This window comes from Phodopus roborovskii, unplaced genomic scaffold (genome assembly GCF_943737965.1).
Source record: "Phodopus roborovskii unplaced genomic scaffold, PHOROB, whole genome shotgun sequence".
Taxonomy (NCBI): Eukaryota; Metazoa; Chordata; class Mammalia; order Rodentia; family Cricetidae; genus Phodopus; species Phodopus roborovskii.
The window spans coordinates 10,607,370-10,629,120 of NW_026126598.1; the positions used below are offsets into that span (position 1 = coordinate 10,607,370).

The 21,751-nt window shown below is 47.5% G+C and overlaps 1 protein-coding gene and 1 non-coding gene across 2 annotated transcripts in view; one reads left to right on the plus strand and one right to left on the minus strand.

The window, feature by feature from the left end:
* Nucleotides 1–7,603: 7,603 nt before the first annotated feature.
* On the minus strand, nt 7,604–7,705 carry LOC127237053 (U6 spliceosomal RNA). Its single transcript, XR_007835817.1, has one exon. It is a non-coding gene; the product is annotated as a U6 spliceosomal RNA (small nuclear RNA).
* An 8,778-nt stretch (nt 7,706–16,483) lies between these two features.
* Srrm3 (serine/arginine repetitive matrix 3) overlaps nt 16,484–21,751 on the plus strand; it is a 29,970-nt gene continuing 24,702 nt past the window's right edge. Inside the window, exons 1-2 of the mRNA XM_051204975.1 lie at nt 16,484–16,716; nt 19,841–19,942. Of these exons, the coding sequence (XP_051060932.1) occupies nt 16,484–16,716; nt 19,841–19,942 (335 nt within the window). The remainder of the gene's footprint in view (nt 16,717–19,840; nt 19,943–21,751) is intronic.

The following is a 21,751-nucleotide window of genomic DNA, read 5'->3' on the forward strand; positions in this document are numbered from 1 at the left end:
ACAGTCATGGCATGGCACGAATGGCCATCTCCCATCGTGACACCAAGAGTCTCACCTTCCTTCCAGAGAATCAAGGGCCCCCTTCACAGTCCCACTTGCCATCCCTGAGGGATCTATGGGCTATTGTCAATGATGTTGTTAATTAACTGCTTAATTAACTATTTAGGATAATCAGATTAATTGACATTAATTGGTTACCATTTGTCAAGGACCCTGAAAAGCTGTGCCTCTCAGAGTTGAAGTGTGTGTCAAGCACTGGGCAGAGGTCTCAGAAGGAGCTGTCACCATGCTCTTGAGCTGAGGCTGAGCAGGTGGCAGGCAGGGCCAGGACTAAGCGCTTCCAGACACCACCCTGGGTCTGAGCCTCGCCAGCTAGCATGCCGAGCTTTTGAATGCTTTAACACCTCTTTTCCCTGGGATGCATTAAGAAAAGGGTTGAGGGCTGGTGAGATGGCTCAGTGGATGAAAGCACTTGCCACCAAGCCTGACATGAGTTCAAGCCCCTGGGACCCACATGGTGGAAGGACAGAACTGACTCCTTCAGATTGTCAGATGACATCCACAGGCTTGCTATGGCATGCATGAGTATGCATGCGCACGCACATACAATCTTTCAGTCAATTTAGATTTTAAAATGGTTTGAGGCAGCTCTGTGTGGTGCGTGGCTGAGCCTGCCTGCTTTATGAGTTAGAGCTTGGAGAAGTGTAACTTTTGTCGTTCTTCCTTTCATTCTCTTTACTGTACTAGCCAGAGTCCAAGCGTGCTCTCCCCGTGTTCTGTACTTTCGCCCCCTTTCCCTGAAGGCCCCTCCCACTCTGCCAGTGTAGCTGCTGGCTTTCTTGAACCCTAACCCAAAACAGCGTGGCCTTTTTCTTCCTCTTCGCCAGCCTAGCTTAATTGATGAGCTTTAGGTCCCAGTGAAGGACCTAAAGGCTTGATGGTGCACGCCTTTAATCCTAGCACTCGGGAAGCAGAGGCACATGGATCTCACTGAATTCAAAGCCAGCCTGGTATACAGAGTGAGTTCTGGGACAGCCAGGGCTGTTACACAGAGAAGCCCTGTCTTGAACACCCACCAAATCAATTAATTAAAAGTTTAAAAATAAAAACCAAGGTGGAAAGCGCCTGAGGAATGGTGTCTGGGGTTGATCTCTGGCCTCCACTGGCAAACCTTCACCAGAACATATACACACCAAAGAAAAATAAAAAGGAACCAAAGAAAAGAGGAAAATTGTCCTTCCCCCATCCACAAGAGAAGTTCTCCTAAAGAGAAACCTAATTCTACATATGCTACCCTGTAAGTAGGTCACCGTGTAGCAACTGCTGCAATGTGGCACATACACCAAACTTTTTTAAAAACCCAGAAAAGTGGAAAACCAAAAAAATGAAAGCCAAATTTCTGGGAGGGTGGCACCATGTGCCTTTAATCCCTGGGAGGCAGAGACAGGTGGATCTCTGAGTTCAAGGCCAGTCTGTTTTACAGAATGAGTTCCAGGATAGCCAGGGCTGCATAGAGAGACTCTGATATGAAAAACCAAAAAATAATAACCCAGGAGAGATGAGAAGGATAGGGCTGATAAAATGTACAAATTAGTAAGCAGTGACGAGGGGAGCTGATTTGCATTATTTAGTCAATTCCAGCCCCTCAAGCCCACAGTGCATTTCAATGCCTGTTGAAAAAACATGACTTACTGTTTTAGAATACAGCACTTGAAACAACAACAGGAAAAATTACTATGAAATTCATCCTACGTTTTAAGAGAAAAAAAAAAAGCCAACCCACTCAAAAATGTGAGTGTGAATTTGTCTTCAGAGACAGTTTCCCCTAATCAAATGGTTCCCACATCAAATCCAAGTTCAAAGCAGAATGAGGACCTGGGAGCTACAGCCTTGTTTTTGTGATTTTTTTTTTTTTTGTAGGTTTTACCTTATTGAGAGTGTAGGCTTGATACTTTGGTCTCCATTTCCCAAATGCTGGGATTACAGATATGTGCCACCCTCTGTTTGCACCTGAATCTTACCTTGATTTTTCTATTGACCCCTTCCCCAACTCTGGATCTTCGTGGTGAGTCTCTGCTCTTTCTTCCTAAGAGGCTACACTCCTCTTTGGTGTAGTGAGTGTGTGGATTTTTATGCCAGAGATGCATACAAATATGTGCCAGAAAGGGGTCCATTTGGCAAGAGGATGGAGTTCTCAGTACAGGAGTGCATCCCCAGAAGGAAGAGGGATTCCAGGCTTGATTACAGAGATCGTTAGTGTGGAAGGAAAGACACAGGGAATGAACATGATGTCTCTTTCTGTCTCTCACTCCCTTTACTGCCCAATCTTGCAGCCCCTGGGGGAGGAAGGACCAGGAGAGACTGGAGGCTGTTGCCTAGCAACGAGAGTCGCATCTGGATCAATAGGGAAGGCAGCAATGCTCCAGCCCCCAGCCAGACTCTCTTTGGCTCTCTCTTTGATCTCAGCTGGCCCAGCAGGAACCTGAGGGGGATGCCTAGGGCAGCCTGCTTGATTAGAGCCAAGTCAATAGAGGGAATTTTCCATAATGAGGTTATGTGGATGGAGGATGCATCTGCCCCAGACTCCACCAACACTCTCTCCAGTGGGAGAAAGCAGCTGTCTGGCCAGTACTCACCTCTCCTACCAAAAGCTTCTGACTTGACACATCACCTCCCAGCTTTTATTTATTTATATAATTGTTTGTTTGTTCACTGTGGAGGGTGTGTGATATGTACAGGTAGGTGTGTGATATGTATAGGTATGTGTGTGGTATGTGCAGATGTGAATGTGATATGTGCAGCTGTGTGTGGTATGTGCAGGTGTGGGGGGTATAATGCAGGTGTGTATAGATGCACATGTATTCAGATGTTGGTTCTCAGAGCTCACGTCCTCCTTTTTATTTAGTCTGAGGCCCCAGCTAATGGAATGGTGTCACACACATTTAGGGTGGGTCATCCCACCTCAATTAACTTAATATAGAAAACTCAAGCAGGTGTCCAAAGATGTGTCTTCCAGATGATTCTACATCCCATCAAATTGAAGATAAAAACCATCATGGTAACCCAGGCTGGCACCCAACTCATGACCCTCTTTCCCAGCCTCCTCGTGCTGGTGTCATATATAACTACCACCACACACAGTGTCCTCCTAAGTTCAACTTTTTTCAGGGACAAAGAGACCAACCCCATATAGATCCATGAGGAATAGCGATGATCTCAAGGAGAAGGGATCTGGGCAGAGTTCCTAACTCATCTTCCCTTCTGGGTATGAGCTGGGACCTTCTTATCCTGGGGGTGGTGGAAGCTGGGATGAATGTGCAGGCTCTTCTGATTTCATGTCAAACTCAGCCCCGGAAAGCAGAGCAGGTTGATCCTCAGAACTCACACGGTACAAAGGAGACAAATGACTCTCCTCCTCTGACCTTCACAAGTGGGTCTTGCTATGGCATGTGCACTTGTATGTAAGTGCACATGTATGTATATGCACACATGCATGCACACATACAAAGCCTTTACCTGCTGAGCCTTCTCCACTACCCATTGAGGATGACCTTGAAATTCTGGTCTTCCTGCCTTTACCTCCCAAGTGCTGAGATTACAAGTGTGCATTGTCACTCTGATTTTATGTAGTGCTGGAGACAGAACCCAAGGCTTTGTGGCATGCTAGGCAAACACTCTACCAACTGAGCCACATTCTAAGCCCCTAGTTCTGGTTTCTTTAGCTGTCTACTGGTTTGGGCAGGTCTGTATGGTGTTCAAGGGCAGTATTGTCTGTTCTAGTCTAGTCCAGAGTCTGTAAACCCTGCTGCTCCTGGTTGATATTGCTAGTTTGAACTCCTGGCTTGGTGGAATTTGTCCCATGAAAATCTCTGTGTGACCAACTCTAGACGTCAGTGGTCTGTACTGATGCCATTTGGGCTGTGTGGCCCAGACTATGGTTCCTCCTTAAGCACATAGCAGAGGCCACCTTGGCATCAGAAATCTACCATCCCAACTTCTGATCTGAGAATTCAAGCTGAAAGCCCTAGAATAGGGTGAGAGGGTGGCTAGAAGACAAGTCCTTGCTATCTTATTCAGAGACTGGGCTGGGTTCCAGGGCTTGTGATGAGGATGAGGAAATGTTTTATGCAAGTGTCAAAAGTACACAGACTGGACATTGGGAGCAAGGACCAAGGACAGCTTCCACTGAAGTCCCTGAAGATGACAACATGACAGTGGTAAAAGACAAGAAATGAGCTACAAACACAGGCTAGATTTTATTCACTTATTTTTATTTTATTGCAATGGTGTTATGTTTGCATGCATGTCTGTGTGAGGGTGTCAGATCCCCTGGAACTGGAGTTACAGACAGTTGTGAGCTGCCATTTGGGTGCTGGGAATTGAACCTGAATCTTCTGGAAGAGAAGCCAGTGCTCTTAACAGCTGAGCCATCCCTCCAGCCACACAGGCTAGATTTTTATTACAGTTTGTTAGTTAATCAGTTGGTGTGTACCATGACACAAGTATGTGGAGGTCAGAGGATAACTGAGGAGTTAGTTCTCTCTTCCCAGCATGTAAGTTGGGGACTGAACTCGGGTCCTCAGGTTTGGTGGCAAGCAGCTTTATCCACTGAGCTATTTGCTTGCCGCGGGTAGGAGTTTTGTTACTGTGGTTTATTTTGACATAAAGTCTCATGCAGCACTGGCAGATCTTGAACTCACAATGTAGCCAAGGATGACCTTGAACTATTATCCTCTTGCCTCCACCTCCAAGTGCTGAGATGGTCACAGTTGGCTGCCCTGTGTGAAGTCCCATACCGGACACTAAGGACAGAAAAATAGACTAACTCAAACATTCTCTTTAAAGAGACCTCAGCCAAGGTGGGCATTGTGGTGTATGTCTGTAATCCCAACACATAAGAGACTGAGACAGAGCCAGGTTTGGTGGTGCACAACTTTAGTCCCAGCACTCAGAAGGCAGAGGCAGGGGGATCTCTATGAGTTTGAAGCCAGCCTGGTCTACAAAGTGAGTTCTAGGACAGCCAGGGCTATTACATAGAGAAACTCTGTCTTGGAAAAAAGTAAAAAGAGAGAAACTGAGACAGATGAATCATGAGTCAACTTCAGTATAGGAAATTAGGTATGGTGGTGCATACCTCTAATCCCAGCACTTGAGAGGCAGAGGCTGGTGGAGCTCTGTGAGTTTGAGGCCAGCCTGGTATACACAGTGAATTCCAGGCCAGCCAGGACTACCTAGTGAGACACTATCTCAAGAACAGGGCTGGAGATATGGCTTAGCTGGTAGGGTGCACAAAACCCTGGGTTTGATCTTGAGTACTGCAGACACTGGGCATGTTGTTTAATGCTTGTAATCCCAGCACTCAGGAAGTAGAGGTGGAAAAATCAGGAGTTCAAGGTCATTCTTGTCTGCATAAGGCATTCAAAGCCAGCCTGAGCTACACAAGGCGATAAATAATTAATAAACAAACAAGAAAACAAACCAATCACTCAGCCAGAGATAGAAGATAGCAGAACAAGGGCAGAAGCAAAAAGGTGACCCTAGAGGATATATTTTAGAAAGTCATTGGAGTCTTCAGAGAAGAGATGGCATTGTCCATTTTAGCAGAATTAATGAGGACTGAGGCATTCCAGACACAAGAAACAGTATAGGCTGATGTGTTCTGAGCAAAGCAGGCTATAGTAGGAGAGATGGGAGCTAGCCTGAGGCTGGACGTCTTGCTCAAACCCACAGACTGGAACAGCCTGTGCTTTCTGCCAGACTGTGCATGTTCACCTTCACTGCCTGCCGGCCTTGGGTCCATGTTCAACAGCATAGGCTGAGGCTGCAGAGAAGGGGTGGGGCCAAGTTCTGGCGCAGGTCCAGGTGGTTAGACAGAGTTCTAGACTGAACAGGAGAGGGCAGGAGAAAGGACCACGAGGTGGCTGTCAAGGCACAGAGCAGAGGTTCCAGCACGGCACAAGCCAGGATTCCTATCTCTTCCCCTAGGTCCCACCTTGGCTCCTTCCCAGGTGCCCTAGTGGAAGAAGCTCCCGCCAAGATCTTCCTCTGGCTCCAGCAGGGGCCCCAGGAAGCTCCAGCCACTGAATAATTGAAAGGAAGCAGTTTGGTCTTTTCTTCCCAGTTGCGATTGCCAGCATCTTCTGGAGGATTGGGTAACACACAGCAGCTCCAGCTCTTCCCCCAGAGACACCAAGAAGGCTGGAAGGAAGCTGCTGTAACCCTCTCACTGCCAGATGCCAGCTCCTCCAGGCTTCCAGCTCTTGTGGCTCACTATGGCATCTCCCCATCCTCCTTTTCCCTTTCTTCCTCCTCTCCTTCTCCTTAACTCAGGGCCTTATAGAGCCCTGGGCGACTCCAAACCCCCTCTATTGCTGAGGATGGTATTGAACACTTGATCTTCCGAGTGCTGGCATTACATTGTGACACTACAATCTGTTTATGCTGGAAATCAAAACCAGGGCTTTTTACATGGTACTGAGCTATATCCCCAGCAGTGTGTGTGTGTGTGTGTGTGTGTGTGTGTGTGTGTGTGTGTTGCTTTTTAGTCAGAGACACGGTCTCTCTCTACTGCAGCCCAGTCTGTCCTGATTCTCACTATATAGCACAGGCTGGACTTGAACTTGTGCCTTACTGTTTCAGCTCCTCAAGTGCTGGTGCTATAGCTGCCCACCAGCTAGCTGGCACAGAAATTGTACACATGTCAGTTCTTTCACTCTTCATAACCTCTTTCAGAGGAAGTACCTATATTAATCCCCATTTTATAGATGAAGAGGCAGAGTGATAGCATATACCTTTACTTCCAGTACTCTAGAGTCCAAAGCAGAAAGCTTACACATCCAAGGTCAGCTGGGGATGCATAGCAGCCAGACCCTGTGCCAAAAGCAAATAAGGGGGTGAGGGGGCAAAGCAGGGCTGGGATGTAGCTTAGTTGGTAGAGTGCTTGCCTGACTGTGTGAAGCCCAGGGTTCAATGCCTGTGACCCCAGCACTTGGGAAGTGAAGACAGGATGACCAGAATTTCAAGGTTATCCTTGGCTACATAGACAGTTTGAGACCAGTTTCTGAGCTAAATGAGACCTATCAATATAAAAAGGAGAGACATCAGTAAGATTGCTCAGTGAGTAAAGGCACCAGCCTGACAACCAGAGTTCAGTTTCCAGGACCCAGATGATGGAAGGAAAGTGCAAACTCTCCCAAGCTGTCTCTGGCCTCCACACTTGTGCCATGGTGGAAGTGCGCGCGTGCGTGCACACACACACACACACACACACACACACACACACACACACACACACGTACCCAGGCTGGCAGTGAACTTCTCATACTCCTTCCTAGCCTCCAGAATTCTGGGATTGTAGCCACACCCGGTCATCATTCTGCTAACATCTTCCCTGATCATTCCAGACAAAAATGCACTCTGCCTGAGTGATGTTTGCTATTGTACTAGGAGAAGGGATGGGGGCATGGCATCAATTCCCTCTTCTATAACAAGCTTATCCTGCAGTGAGGGGCTAGGGTGTGACTCAATGGTACATGTACAAAATCCCAGGTTCAACCCCCAGTACTGGAAAAAAGAAAGTTAAAAATAAAACCAAATTGTAGCAAAAAAAAAAAAAAAAAAAAAAAAAAAAAAAACCCTCTGGGCAAGGGCCATGCTAATTACTGTATTGTTCCAATTTTGGTATATGTGCTGCTGAATCGAGCACAGAAACTTGCACACTTGAGCACATTGAGGCCCTGGTTCCTGGAAGTCCCACTGCAAATGTACATCTCCAGCAGTTGGGGGCAGGGGCAGAGAAAGGCCAGAGAAGTTCTGTTCCTACTGAGTGAGAAAGTCCTGGGCACAAAAGCGGACTCCCTGCTGCGGTGATGGGTGCGCTGTCCGAGGTGCTCCAGTCCTGATGGAGCCAGAGAGAGCTGTTTGCGGAGACCAGCAAAGGGCAGGGTGGGAGGAAGGCTGTGGGGAGGGGTGTGGGCGGCCTGGAACCTCTCTGTAAACTCCTCCAAAGACTGACTAGCCTGCCCTGTGCTTTGTGCTCTACTCCCATGTGTTTTCTTCAAACATTCAAGGAGTTTGCTCACTCTGATGGGTTTCCTCCCCCCTGCATTTGTTTTGAGATGGGGGTTCTCATGTAGCCCAGACCCACTTGAACTCATTCTGTAGCTCTGAAGATAACCCCAAATTTCTGATCTTCCTGCCTCCACCTCCTGAGTGCTAAGATAACAGGTGTAGCTTGAAGAGCTGTACAGTGCTTTGGTTGGCTTATGTGGTACTGAGTACCAAAGGCAAAGCTTCCCACATGCTAAGCAAGCACTCTACCTACCAACTGAGCCACATCCTCAGCCCTTATTCTGATCTTTTTCTATCCTGTTATGGAGCCCCAAAATTAGACCAATGGTGACACTTTCAGAGAAGCTTCCCTTGATGTCCAGGGGCTCCTCGTGCCTTTCGTGTTCAAACCAGAGCAAACACCACTGACTGCTAATATTAATGACAGCCAGTGCTGTTTGCAAGACATCATGTCCTGAGATGGTATTCCCCAAACCTTCGTCTGTGGCCACAACTTAGAAGGAAAAGCCAGAGGTGGTGTCTTGAACCTGTAATCCCAGCATTCTGAAGACTGAGGCAGAGGACCAAGAGCTCCAGGGGGGGGGGGGAATCTGTCTAACACTTGGGAGATGGAGCAGAAGGACCAGAAGCTCAAGATCATCCTTGGCTGCAATAGTTAGTTCAAGGACAACCTGAGCTCATGAGACTGTCTCAATTCTTTTTTATCTTAAGAGAGATTTTCGGGCCATGCTTGGCTACGTAGTGAGGCTCTGTCAAAAGAAAGGAAGAGAAAAAAACAAAAATGCATCGCCTAGGGAACTATAATAATCTCACCTCCAGAGATTTGGATCTGAGCTGTATCACAGGTTGATTGACATATAAAATATAGGACACCCAATTAGATCTGAACTTCAGAGAAACAATGAATAATTTTTAGAAGCCTGTCCCAAATACGAACTTCATGAAATTCAAATTTTATTTAACAAGGGAGCCCGTGTTTTTATTTGCCAAATATGACAACAGCTCTCAGAATTCTTAGCAGAAGTCTCAGTCTAGTGTGACCTGAATCCTCTACAATCCCTCAAATGTGTGACGATGGGGATTCTGGCCACCTGTATCTGCTCATTTTCCTCCTTCTGAGCATCATACTTTTGCTGATGCAGCTGAAGATAGCTTGGACTTCTGGCATCTTCTTTGTCATATTGACTTAAATCGAGTGTATGATCACCGAAAATCCCTCAGTGCTTCCTAAATATACTATTTCTAAACACTGCTAACCCATTCCAGTTTTAGAAAGTTAGTGGGGGGGGGCACAGATTCAACATGTGCTGTTTCTCAAAATCCTTCCCTACCTCCATACATTCATTTCTTTGTTTCCATCTGTTCAATCATTTTTGGACTGTGACTATATTTGTGAGCTCTTCCAGACTGCATCCTCAAGAAATCTGATCTTCAAGGTATCCCTGTTCCATCCATTCACCAAGCAAGCACGCTGGGAAAGGACAGGGCACTGTGGTCCTCCAGTATATACCTACTCTATTACGTTATTTAACCTCTATTTTGAATACACGTGAATCAACAGATTATAATAGAACAAAAGACAGTGGATAGATTCCTTATCAAAAATGCTGGGGCCCAGAAGTGTTTCCAATTTCAATTGTATTTTTGCAGATTTTGGAATTTTTTTCATGAGTGTGAGCATGTAGCTCAGGGCCTTGTGCCAACTAGGTAAGCACTGGACCACTGAGCTGTAGCCCACCCATCCTCTTGGCTTTTTCTTTTCGTCTGAAATGGTTGTGGCCTAGAACTCACAAGGTAGTCCAGGGTGACCTTGAACTTCTAATTCTCATGAACCCATCTCCCAAGTGCTGAGATGACAGGTATGCACCACCAAATCTGGTTTTCTGGTTTATGGGGTACTGGGGATGCAACCCAGGGTTTCACACATGCTAGGCAAATACTTAACTGAGGAAGAGAGAGAGAGAGAGAGAGAGAGAGAGAGAGAGAGAGAGAGAGAATCACTGTGTATCTGTATAAGCCCTGCCTACCTTTTTGTGTCATTTCTCAGGTACTGTCCAATTTGGGTTTGGGGTTTTATTCGTTTGTGTTGGTTTTGGCTTTGGTTTTCTGAATTAGGGTATCTCACTGACCTGACATGGAGCTCATCCAGTAGTGCAGTGAACTCCTGAGACCCACCTGTTCCACCTTCCCCATGAGGTGGAGTGTGCACCAAGACACCTAACATTTTATGTGATTTCTGTGGATCCAACTCAGGTCATAGAGCCTACAAAACAGGCACTCTACCCACCAGGTTATTGCCCAAGCTCCTGTCTTTGGTGTGGGATTTGTTTGGTTTTTGTTTTTTTGAGACAAGCCCTGTAGCCTTATGTACTCCTCTACTCCAAACTGGCCTTGAACCTTTCTGTCTTAGCCTCCCAAGCTGGGATTACAGATATGCTCCACCATGCCCAACTATTTATGTTTTATGCTTATCTTATGCCCATAGTCCATAGATTGTTCTCCTTTTTTGGGGGTGGGGGATTCTGTGGCTTTGGAGACTGTCCTGGAACTAGCTCTCATAGACCAGGCTGGCCTCGAACTCACAGAGATCCGCCTGCCTTTGCCTCCTAAGTGCTGGGACTAAAGGTATGTGCCACCAATGCCTGGCTGATTGCTCTCCATTTTAAATTAATTTTACTTGTATATGTGTGTGCCCAGGCACACAAGCCACAGAGCACATGTGAAGGTTGGAGGACAATCTGAGAGTGTTGTAGGCTCTTCTTCTACCACGTGGGCTCCAAGGCTCAAAGTCAGATCATTAGTCTTGCCTGAAATCACCCTTACCTGCTGAGTCATCTCGGTAGACCTGTAGGTGATTCTAAACAGTATTTTTAGTGTCTCTGTGTTTATACTGCAGTCCATCATATGACTAGGTATAAAGATCATGTTGACACCCCCAAAAATGTGCACGTTTTAGATTTTGGAATCAGGATTATTGAATTATTTTAGCTTACATCAGCACAGCTGAACCTTCTCCTGGTGAGTCTCATATGACTTTGTAAAAGATGATGCCAATCAGGCATGGTGGTCCATACCTATAATCTCAGAACTCAGCATACAGAGGAAGGAGAATCAGAAGTTCAAAGTCATCCTCCACTACATGGGCAGCCTTGACTACATGAGACTCTTTTTAGTGTGTGGGGCGGGGGATGAATATGTCTGTCAATCAGGTGCAATGACCCATGCCTGTAATCCAAGCACTTGGGAAGCTGAAGCAGGCAGGAGGGTCAGTGAAAGTTAGCCAACCCAGATTACATACCGAATTTCAAACCAGTTAGGACTACAGAGCAAAACTCTATCTCAAGCATCCCAACTCCCAAAAAAGACAAAGTAAAGATACATTCCAGGGACTGAAGCCTCAAAAGTTTCTCTCTATAGCTTTCAGGCCCCTCCTGCACTGCGAGTGTGGGATCCACCCTGAGAAGCTAGGGCAGTGCCCCAGTTACAGGGCTCATAGTCAGTCAGGCACGGTAGTCAGATGCTAGCACACTGAAACTCAGTGTCCCAGTGTCATAGCAGAGACATGGGCCAAAATGGCAGGGAAGTAGTCACTCCTACCTAGAGCAAGACTTTCAGGGGAGGAAACCTTTGATCTGGGCTCCAAAGAATGAATAAAATCTCCTTGGGTGAAGAAGAGGAGTATAGACATTTTCACCCAGGTGAGCTACCTGAGCAAAGACCAAATGGAGACACAAGGGACTGGAGGCTGATTTAGAATAGAATGTGGCAGGAGAAGACGTTTCAAGATGGCAGTGTGGCTCAGTGGTAGAGTGCGTTCCTGCAATCTGCCTGGGGGGCATGACTCTGCAGCAGAGCATTTGCTTAAAGTCTCCCATTGAAGGGCTGGGGGTGTGGCTCAGTGGTAGAGCACCTGTCTAGAATCCCCCCAGTGAGGGGCTGGATTGTGGCTCAGCAATAGAGAGTCAGGGGAAGACCCTGACTCTCATTCCCAGCACAGTAATTTAAGAAGAAGGCGGCAGGACAAGGGAAGAGCATGGAGACATGGCTGACTATGCCATGTGTTCCTATCCCATCTGCCTTTTGTAATGGTCTTTTATTTCTTCCAGTCCCGCTCATTGGTCTCCACTTATGTAGGCATTTGATTGACAGTAGGGATTCAAGTTCTAGACTTGTAAATCTACAGGGACAGAAGCAAGTGACAAGAGATTGGGAGGGTGGCACCAGCCAGCAGGGCAAGGAAAGCCTTCTGAAAGTTGATGGTGCCTGTGAGTAGTATTGACTAGGAGTCTGGAGGAGAGCATCCTGGGAACTAGACATGATGGCTAAGGCTTGAAAAGTACTCAGGAGGCTGAGGGAGGAGGTAAGTGAGCCAGTGGCCAACCTGGGATGCATGGTAGTTTAGGATCAGTGTGGACTATGGAGAGAGACACCATCTCAAAAACAAAGCATGGTGGGAGAGTGAGCTACACATTGGCAGGTCTGGAGATAAGAGAGAGGGAAGATATATGTGGCTAAATCATGAGGCAGGGCTGCGTCACAATAATAAGATAAGATAGCAGGGTATCTGGAGTCTGAGTCAAGACATGACTCAGCCAGGCTGATCTTCCAGGATGTTCGAGGAAGATATGGGTCTGGGGGGGCAGGAAGGCCACACAGGATATGAGACAGGTAATGGAGATGATGTCAGGAGAAGAGAATGAGTGGATGAATGGAAACCATAGTGAATAGAGAGGCGAGGGAGCAAATTTTTATATTGTATTGTGTGAGTGTGTGTGTGTGTGTGTGTGTGTGTGTGTGTGTGTGCATACTTGAGTAGAACTGGGGTTGGGGTTCAGGCTGTTCCATGGGTAGGGATGGGGAATTGGCAAAGTTGGAGATGAAGAGAGACAGGTTTGGACAGTGTCTTAATTTCTTATTGTTGTGTTAAATACTCTGTCAAGAATCAGAAGTTGTGGCACACGCTTTTAATCCCATGCAGATCTCTGTATATTTGAGGCCAGCCTGGTCTGCATAGCAAAGTACAGGCCAGAGCTACATAAGGAGACCCTGTCCAAAAAAAAAAAAGCATTACCTCTGAAGAAAGCAATTTAACAGGGAAAAGCAGCTCACAATTCAACGTTGCCATCCACCACTGCAGGGAAGTCCAGCATTAGGAACTTGAAGCACATCATATTCACAGCCAACAGCAGAGAACCATGAATTAATGGGCACATGCCAACGCTCAGCTCCAGTTGTCTGCTCTTAAACGGTTCAGGATTCTCTGCCTAGGAAGTGATGCCACCAACAGTGGACAGGTCTTCCCACTTCACTGAATTCAATCCAGATAACTCCCATGAGGCATTCCTATGGGCCAACTTACACGGGACAGTCCCTCAGTGAGACTCCTTTCCCGGATGACTCTAGACTACGTCTAACTGACAATTAAAGTAACCATTTGAAGTGGCCTCCTTCTCTAAGTCCCCAGGAACTTGTCTAGCCTGTGGAATGTGGATGGTGCTCCTATCTACAGCTGGGAATCAGAGGCTCAGAGATGGGCACCACTGCCCTCCAGTTCACACAGCAAAGAGCGGGGGAAGCTGTCCTAGAACCCTGTTGGCTGGAATTCACAAGGACATATGAGAGGGGCTTGTCTCCCTTACCGCTGTCACTCTGTCTCCTTGTTTCTTCAGACAGTTGTTCTTTCTGCCTTCCCATTTCTGTGGTTCTCAACAAGAGTAGAAAATTCAATCCTCATTTATGTATTTCCTGGAGACAGGGTCCTACTATGTAGCTCTAGCTGGCATGGAACTTATTATGTAGACCAGGCTGGTTTTCAGCTCACAGAGATCTGCCTGTTCCGGTCTCCCAGTTACTGGGATTAAAGGTGTGTACCACCACACACATCTAAATATGAATTTTAAACTTTTAAATCATTTATTTATTGTTATTTTATGTGCATTGATGTTTTGCCTGTGGGTACATCCATGTGAGGGAGCCGGATCCTGTATAATGGAGTTACAGACAGATGTGAGCTGATATGGATACTGGGAATTGAGCCTGGGTCCTTTGGAAGAACAGCCAGTGCTCCTAACCTCTGAGCACCAAATAAGCCCCCAAATAAGAATTTTTAAAAACTTACTTATGTGTGTCTATTTGTGCATCATGTGTGTAGTGTGCTTACAGGCCAGAAGGGGGCGTTGGGTCCTCCATACTAACAGACTGTTGTGAACAGCCCAATATGGGTGCTGGGAACTAAACTCAGGTCCTATGCAAGGCAGCAAGTTCTCTTAAGTGCTGAGCAATCTGTCTGGGCCAATTGGCCAAGCCATTTTTAAAGAAGCTAATTGGGACTGAGGCTGTAGCTCAGTTGATAAAGTATTTGCCTGGTGTGGGCAAAGCCCTAAATTCCATCCCCAGGAGGTTAGAGGAAAGAGTGTTGCTGAGATGTTTCCTAACTCTACATGCCCAACCCTTCCCTGTATCTGTATCCTTCACATCCCACATCCTGAGAATGAGGCCTTTAGTTGCTTAGCAACAAGCAGAGCCTTGGAGAAAGGACCCGGAAATAGCTTAGGAGGCGGTTCCCCCTGTTAAGATAGAGGTCGTGTGTGTGTGTGTGTGTGTGTGTGTGTGTGTGTGTGTGTGTGTGTGTGTGTTCTACTTTTGGCCTAGCACAGTGTCAAGGCTTATTGCCTTCAAACCATTCTGCCTTCTGCTCCACCCCTAGCACACAAGAGGACATGGCTGCCTGGAAAGTTAATTTTCCATGTCAGTCCTTGAGGACAGCATTTCCAGAACAAAGAAGAGGTAGTCTTATTGAGACTACCCCGTGCAATGCTAGCTTTGGAAAAGTTAGCCAGATGCAGCAGAGTGAAAGGGAATGAGACCCAGAGACACCCACATTTCTGCAGACCAGAAGTAAGAAGTACACAGAGCAAAGCCAGAACAGGCAACGAGCCTGGTGGCTAGAGATGCCACTTAGATATTAAGCACTTCCCTAGCAGGTCCCAAGTCCTGGGTTTGAATGCCAGCACTGCAAGCAAACAACAAGGCTAAAGCTGGGCTTTAAAGATGGCTCAGCAACCCAGGGAACTTGTCTGTTGCTCTTGCAGAGGACCCAGGTTCAATTCCCAGCCACCACATGGTGGTTCACAACTACCCATGTATCCAGTTCCAGGGGATCCAATATCCTCTTCTGACCTCAAGCACCAAGCAACACATATGGTACACATATATGCATGCAGGTAAAACTCTCACACATACAAGAAAATGAATAAGTCTTAATATCTTTTATTTCATGCTATTTTTTTTTTGAGACAGGGTTTCTCTGTGTAGCCCTTGCTGTCCTGGAACTTGCTTTGTAGATCAGCTTGGACTCAAGCTCAGAAATTTGCCTGCATCTGCCTCCCTAGTGCTGGGATTAAAGGTGGGCACCACTAAGTCCTGCCAGGCATTTTTTTTTTTTAAGAATGAAGCTCTAACTCAGAGGCAGACTGCTTGCCTGTCATTCATGAAGTCCTGGGTTCAATCCCAGCACCAGAAAATAATATTTTTTTTTTAAATTTTGTGCTCATATTCACACATACTCAAAGGTTAGGTGTGGTGTCGAGTCCCAGCACTCGGTAGGCAGAGGCAGACAGATCACTGAGATTAAAGCCAGTCTGGTCTATAGAGGAAGTTCAGGACAGTCATGGATAAAGAAAGGAAGGAAGGAAGGAAGGAAAGAAGGAAAAAAGAAAGGAGGGAGGAAAGAAAGAAGGGAAGGAGGAGGAAGGGAAGGGATTCTGTATTCCTTTATTCATTGGGCTGTGTGTGGAGGTCAGAGGACAATTTGCAAGAGTCGGTTCCCTCCTTCCATTATGTGTTCTGAGCTTTGAACACAGGCCATCATCTAGGCAACAAGTGCCTTTGCCCTCCAAGCCTTGTCTCTGGCTCCATATAAGATTTTCTTTAAAGTCAATTGGAACTGGAGAGACTGGGGCGCAGTGTATAGACTGCTTACTTAGCAGGCACAGTGTCCTGGGTTCCATCCCCAGCACCACATAAACCGGGTGTGATGGTACATGCCTGTAAGGCCCAGCACTTAAGAAAACCAGAAGTTTAAGGTCATGCTTGACTATATAGAGAGATGGAGAGGAGGCTGGGCTATAGAAAAATAAAGTAAAAACAAACAAAACACAAGGATCGAGTGTGCACCCACCCACTTTACAGATGAGGAAAGACTAGCGTCAAATACATCCATGTCCTGAAGTGATGGTGCCAACCTGTCACCCGCCCTGCTCTACAGCCTAAGAGCAAGCGGATTAGAGCCGCGAGCGGGCCCTAAACCTCCAGGATTAAGCTGTATAGTGAAAGCTTAACGGATGGCCGAGAGGTGACCACCCCGCTTTCTGTTTTTTCTGTCCCGCAGGGCCTGCCGCTGAGGACAGCTGTCATGTCCTCCACTGTGAACAACGGGGCTGCCGGCATGCCATCCCCGCCCGACGCCGCCAATGGCTTCCCACAACCGGGTGCTTCGTCCGGGACCTGGCCGCGCGCGGAGGAGGAGCTGCGCGCCGCCGAGCCCGGCTTGGTGAAGCGCGCGCACCGGGAGATCCTGGACCACGAACGCAAGCGGCGCGTGGAGCTCAAGTGCATGGAACTACAAGAGATGATGGAGGAGCAGGGGTGAGCAGGGCGGGGCGAGAGGGGCGGGGTTAGGGGAGATGATGTGGGGCGAGGTCAGACTATGTTCAAGACTTGATGCTGGAGCTGTCAGGGGCGGGGCTGGGGCGTGGTGGGGCGTGATGGGGCGGGGCTAGGACAAGGAAGGCTAGGGCTGTGGTTATGCTATACTCTGGGACTTGGAGCAGCAAGGCAGAGGCGGACAGGGGGCGTGGTTGGATTTAGTAGCGAAATCAAAGAAGGGTGAGGCGGGGCGAGACAGGGGAAACTGAGTACCTGGTGAGGGGTAGTGGCATGGTTGGTATGTGCTCTAGGCATGAAGAAGCGGATAGGGAGGGACTAGACAGGAGAAATGGTTGGTATGTGGTTTCGATGGGCATGGCCAGTCTATGCAGCGGTTCTGAACAAGGAATAGTCAGGCAGTGCCCAGAGGCTGGGTGCAGAGGGAGAGGCAGAACTAGGTAGAGTATCCGGCTGTGGAGAGATAGGATGAACTCTGAATAGGGGTGTGGATGTAAGTGGTTGGGCTGTGCTTTGGAGCTTGGTGAGGAAGGGCGGAGTAGGAGTGTGGCCAAACATTCCAAGGGAGTGATGGACAGGTAATAGTCAAGCTTTGCACCCAGGAGGAGTGCTGAAGCTATTAGTCTGGACTGGGAAGGGGCTGTGGCTAGAGTGTAAGGTAGTGAGACCAGGATAGGGGTGTGATTGTGAACTTGGCAATGGTAGAGTTGTGTTCGGGGACTTGGTGTGGCAAAGCTGCACTCCGGAGTTTGGCACACCAACAAGGGTCTTGGCTATTCTATTTGAGGCAACCTGACCTGGATATGGTGGAGCTGTGCCCAGGATATTGGTGCAACCGGATAGGGCATGGCTGAGACCAGCACTAGGTAGGGAGCTTGGCCTCAAATGATGAGTGGATCTAGGAGCAAGACTGAGATGTGGCCAGGGCCTAATCAGGCTTGTGGCAGGTCCCATGTCTAATGAGACTAATTGAAGAGTGATGCTGATGTAGGCGGGGCCAGAAAAGGTCTGACAGAAAAAAGGCAGGGTTGGAATGGGGGGGGTGTTCAGGAAGACCTATGTCCCTGAGTTGGAGCCTGGGGCTGAATCTAAAGAGCACTGGGAGCCAACAACCTCATCCAACAAGGAAGCAGGGTCTGGACCAGCTAAGTGGAGCCATGAGCCCTCGTCACCTTCATTTATCTGTTAGTTCAGACAACTCAGAAACTGTCTCTGAAGATCTAGATTAAGCACCAACTCGTAGAAGCCACAGAGACTAATTCTCCATGCTCTAGATATATCCAGTGTTGTGAAGCATATATAAACATAAATGACAGCTCAAGGCCTTTACACAATCTATAAAATAGATAGAGATGCCAGGCAAGAAAACACAAGGGTCCTTCTAAATATTCAGGCTTCCTGCAGCTTCTGCTAAGTCATCATGACCTTTAACACAGCGAGCTGTGCTTTTCCCTTGAATTAGTCACTGGGATGAACAATGCTGGGCTGGGAAGTCACTCCTGTCCTCAGTCACACACACAAACTCACACACACCTTCAAGTGTATGTATACACACACACACACACAGACACACACACATGATAACACAGACACAAGGCATACACCCAGATACACACACGCCCGCAGGAATACACTCACACTCATGCATGCAGGCTCTCACACACACATTTTTTTTTTCAAGACAGAGTTTTTCTGTGTAACAGCCCTACCTGTCCTGGAATTCACTCTCTATACCAGGCTGGCTTTGAACTCACAGATATCCACCTGCCTCTACCTTCCATGTGCTGTGATTACAGGCATGTGTCACCACCACTCAAGTGACACACACACATTTTTAAAAATAAAAATAAATTTAAAGGACCAGGTAGTGGTAATGCATCCTTTAATCCCAACACTCAGGAGGCAGAAGCAGGTATATCTCTGTGAATTCAAGACCAGCTTGGACTACATCATGAATTCCAGGACAGCCAGAGCTACATAGAGAAACTCTGTTTTGAAAAAAACAATAAACAAATATAATTAAAGGACATTTGGGTTTTGTTTTAAAAGAAAAAAGCTTTTGAAAGCCAAATTAGTCTTCTGTAAAGTGTTTGTTGAGGAAAAGATAAATAAGAAACAAGACAGGGAAAGGCATACCATTCCCATGGACAGGCCGAGTGGGGAGGGCTGTGCCTGCTATGGGAAGAGGCAGTGGACCCTGAGCAGAAAGCAAAGCAAGATGAGACCCCATACTCTCCTCCATTCTGAAGAATGAAAACCCTGGAGGTCATGACCCAAGATTCATTCACTAGTAGCCACAGACTCCTGTTAGTGCTGCACCAGGCATGTACTCATAGGGACAGCCTATGAGTCCATCGCTGAAATGCTAAGGCAGGAGTATTACAGAGTAGAGACCAGCTTGGATTACAAGTGAGTTGCAGGCTAGCCTGAACTAATAGTAAGATTCTATTTCCTAGACAGACAGACAGACAGACAGACAGATATCGAGGAGCTGGAGAGATGGATCAGCAGTTAAGAGCACCAGCTGTTCTTCCAGAGGACTTGGGTTTGATTCTCAGCACCCATGCAGTGGTTCACAACCATCTGTAACTCCAGTTGCAGGGGCTCTATTGTCTTCTTCTGGCCTCTTTGAGCACCAGATCACATGTGGTTCACAGATATACATACAGGCAAAACACTCATACATTGAATAGTAATTCAAACTTTTAAATGTTTGTTAGGTGAACCTAATAAACACTATTAAGAAAGGAGAGGGGGAGAAGAAAAAATACAAAATACAGAGACAGGAAATGAGGGAAGGGAGGAAGGGAAAAGAGCGAGTGAGTAGGAGGGAGGGGAAGGAAGGGAGGAGAAAAGGGGAAAGGAGGAAGGGAAGGATGGAGAGGAGGGGACTGAAAGGAAGCAGAAGGTAGGGTGGGGAGGCGAGGGGAGAGGGGAGTGGGGAGAGAGAGGGTACACTGAGAGAGAATAACAAAACTCCTACAAAAAAAAGAGCAGTTACCAATGAGAGCATGCACTGAGACCAAGGACTGGAGAGCAAGTGGGAGTAAGCTGAAGGGGTGATCTAAAATTAGCAGCAAGCCCTCACGGTCCCTGTGCTTCTCAGGTACTCTGAGGAGGAGATCCGGCAGAAGGTCGGGACCTTCCGGCAGATGCTGATGGAGAAGGAGGGAGTAGTGACCAGGGAGGACCGGCCTGGGGCCCACATGTGAGTATTTGTCTGGGTGACAGGAAGGGAGGGGCGTCTCATGCTGCAACTGGGTGCCTGGGGCTTGTCCAGATGTGCCATTCGGGGCTGGGGTGAGTGAAGGAGAGATCAAGGACTCTATCCATTGGAAGTTCTGGCCTAGCCCAGAATATAGGTACGGTCACCTGAGGGCCCTGAGGGCCACTTGCTGCCCACCTGTATATGGATCAGCAGCAGGAGGGCCCAGATCTCAAATCAAGGATCATAGCTACAAGCCAGGGTGCTTCAGAGATGTTCAGACCCCAACATTGCCACTAACTGATAGCTTACCACAAGTAAGCTGCAAGCTAATCTGGGAGTTAGTTATTTCCACTTGTAAAATGAACTCCAGAGGAAGCATGTGATGTGCCCTGGATTGTAGAAACCCAAATGCCAATGGGCAGGCGCTCAGCTGGGGAGCACCTACCTAGAATCCCCCAGTGAGGGGCTGGGCTGTGGCTCAGTGGTAGAGCACTTGCCTAGAATCCCCCAGTGAGGGGCTGTAGTTGCTTGGTGGTAGAATGTTTGGCTTGAACCTACCAGTGTAGGGATATGGCTCAGCATTAGAGCACTTGCCTAGCATGCTGGAGGCCCTAAATTCAAGCCCTGGCATGGGAAGGGAAAAAATATGTGTAGAAAATAGTGCAGGTTGAATTAGAGAGATGACAAAAGGTAGTCCATCCCCATGCCCCAGAGTGTACTCAGCAAATTCTATGGGATACATTCAGAGGGCAACCCCCTTGCTAATGGTTCTTTCCCTTCCCAGCACTGAGGTTGTGCAAGAGGCTGTGGGAAAGGCTCCTGCTCTTTCTCTCAGCAGTGGGACTAGTTCAGGAGCAGGTACCTTCCTGCGTCCCCAAACTTCTGTACACTCTGATTCTAGATTCTGGGATACTTGGGGGCAGAGGCAAGTGGATCTCTGAGTTAAAGGCTAGCCTGGTCTACAGAGTGAGTTCCAGGATAGTTGGGGCTACACAGAGAAACCCAGTCTAGAAAAAAACAACAACAAAAGGGAAAACACTTCCCAAGGCTCTATGAGCAGTTAGTTAATGGTTGCTAGAGAAGGGACATTTTGGTTTTGTTTTAACATTTATTTACTTAGTGTGTGTGTGTGTGTTCTCACATGCTCACACAAATGTGTGTGCATGTACAGGAGTATGTGAGTGTACATGCATGCCAGATGCCAGGGTGTGCTTGTGGAAGTCAGAGGACAACTTCTGGGAGTTGCTTGAACATGAGCTGTCCGTGGTGCTGAAACTGAGCTTGCTGTGCTTAGACATGAAGCACACAGCTGAAGGAGAAAGGCTTGCCACTGTCTGGCCACATATGAACCTGGAATCTGAGCCAGTGTTCACATCTTGGATGCATAGGTGAGAGAGATAGACACTCCATACATCCATCAAAATCTGTAAGTCCAAGGATACCATCCTGGCTGCTGGATCCCAGCTGCACCATGACTTGGGCAGACCCTGACTTCTCTAGCTATTCATATCTTTATATTTAAAATGAAGGTACTGATGCCCACCTCATAGGCTAGCCAAGTGGTAGAGCACTTGCCTAGAATCCCTCAGGGAAGAGCTGGGGCATTAATCAGCTGTAGTGTGCTTTCCTAGAATACCCTCCCCACACACAAGGCTCTGGGGGTGTGGCTCAACTTTGAAACCCTTGTGTAGTATGAAGGAGGCTGTTTCCATCCCCAGCATGAGAAAGACATGAATGGATATAAGTGTTAGGATCAATACCTAGCACAAGGCAAACACACATCACGGCTAGGTGGCCACTGCCATCATC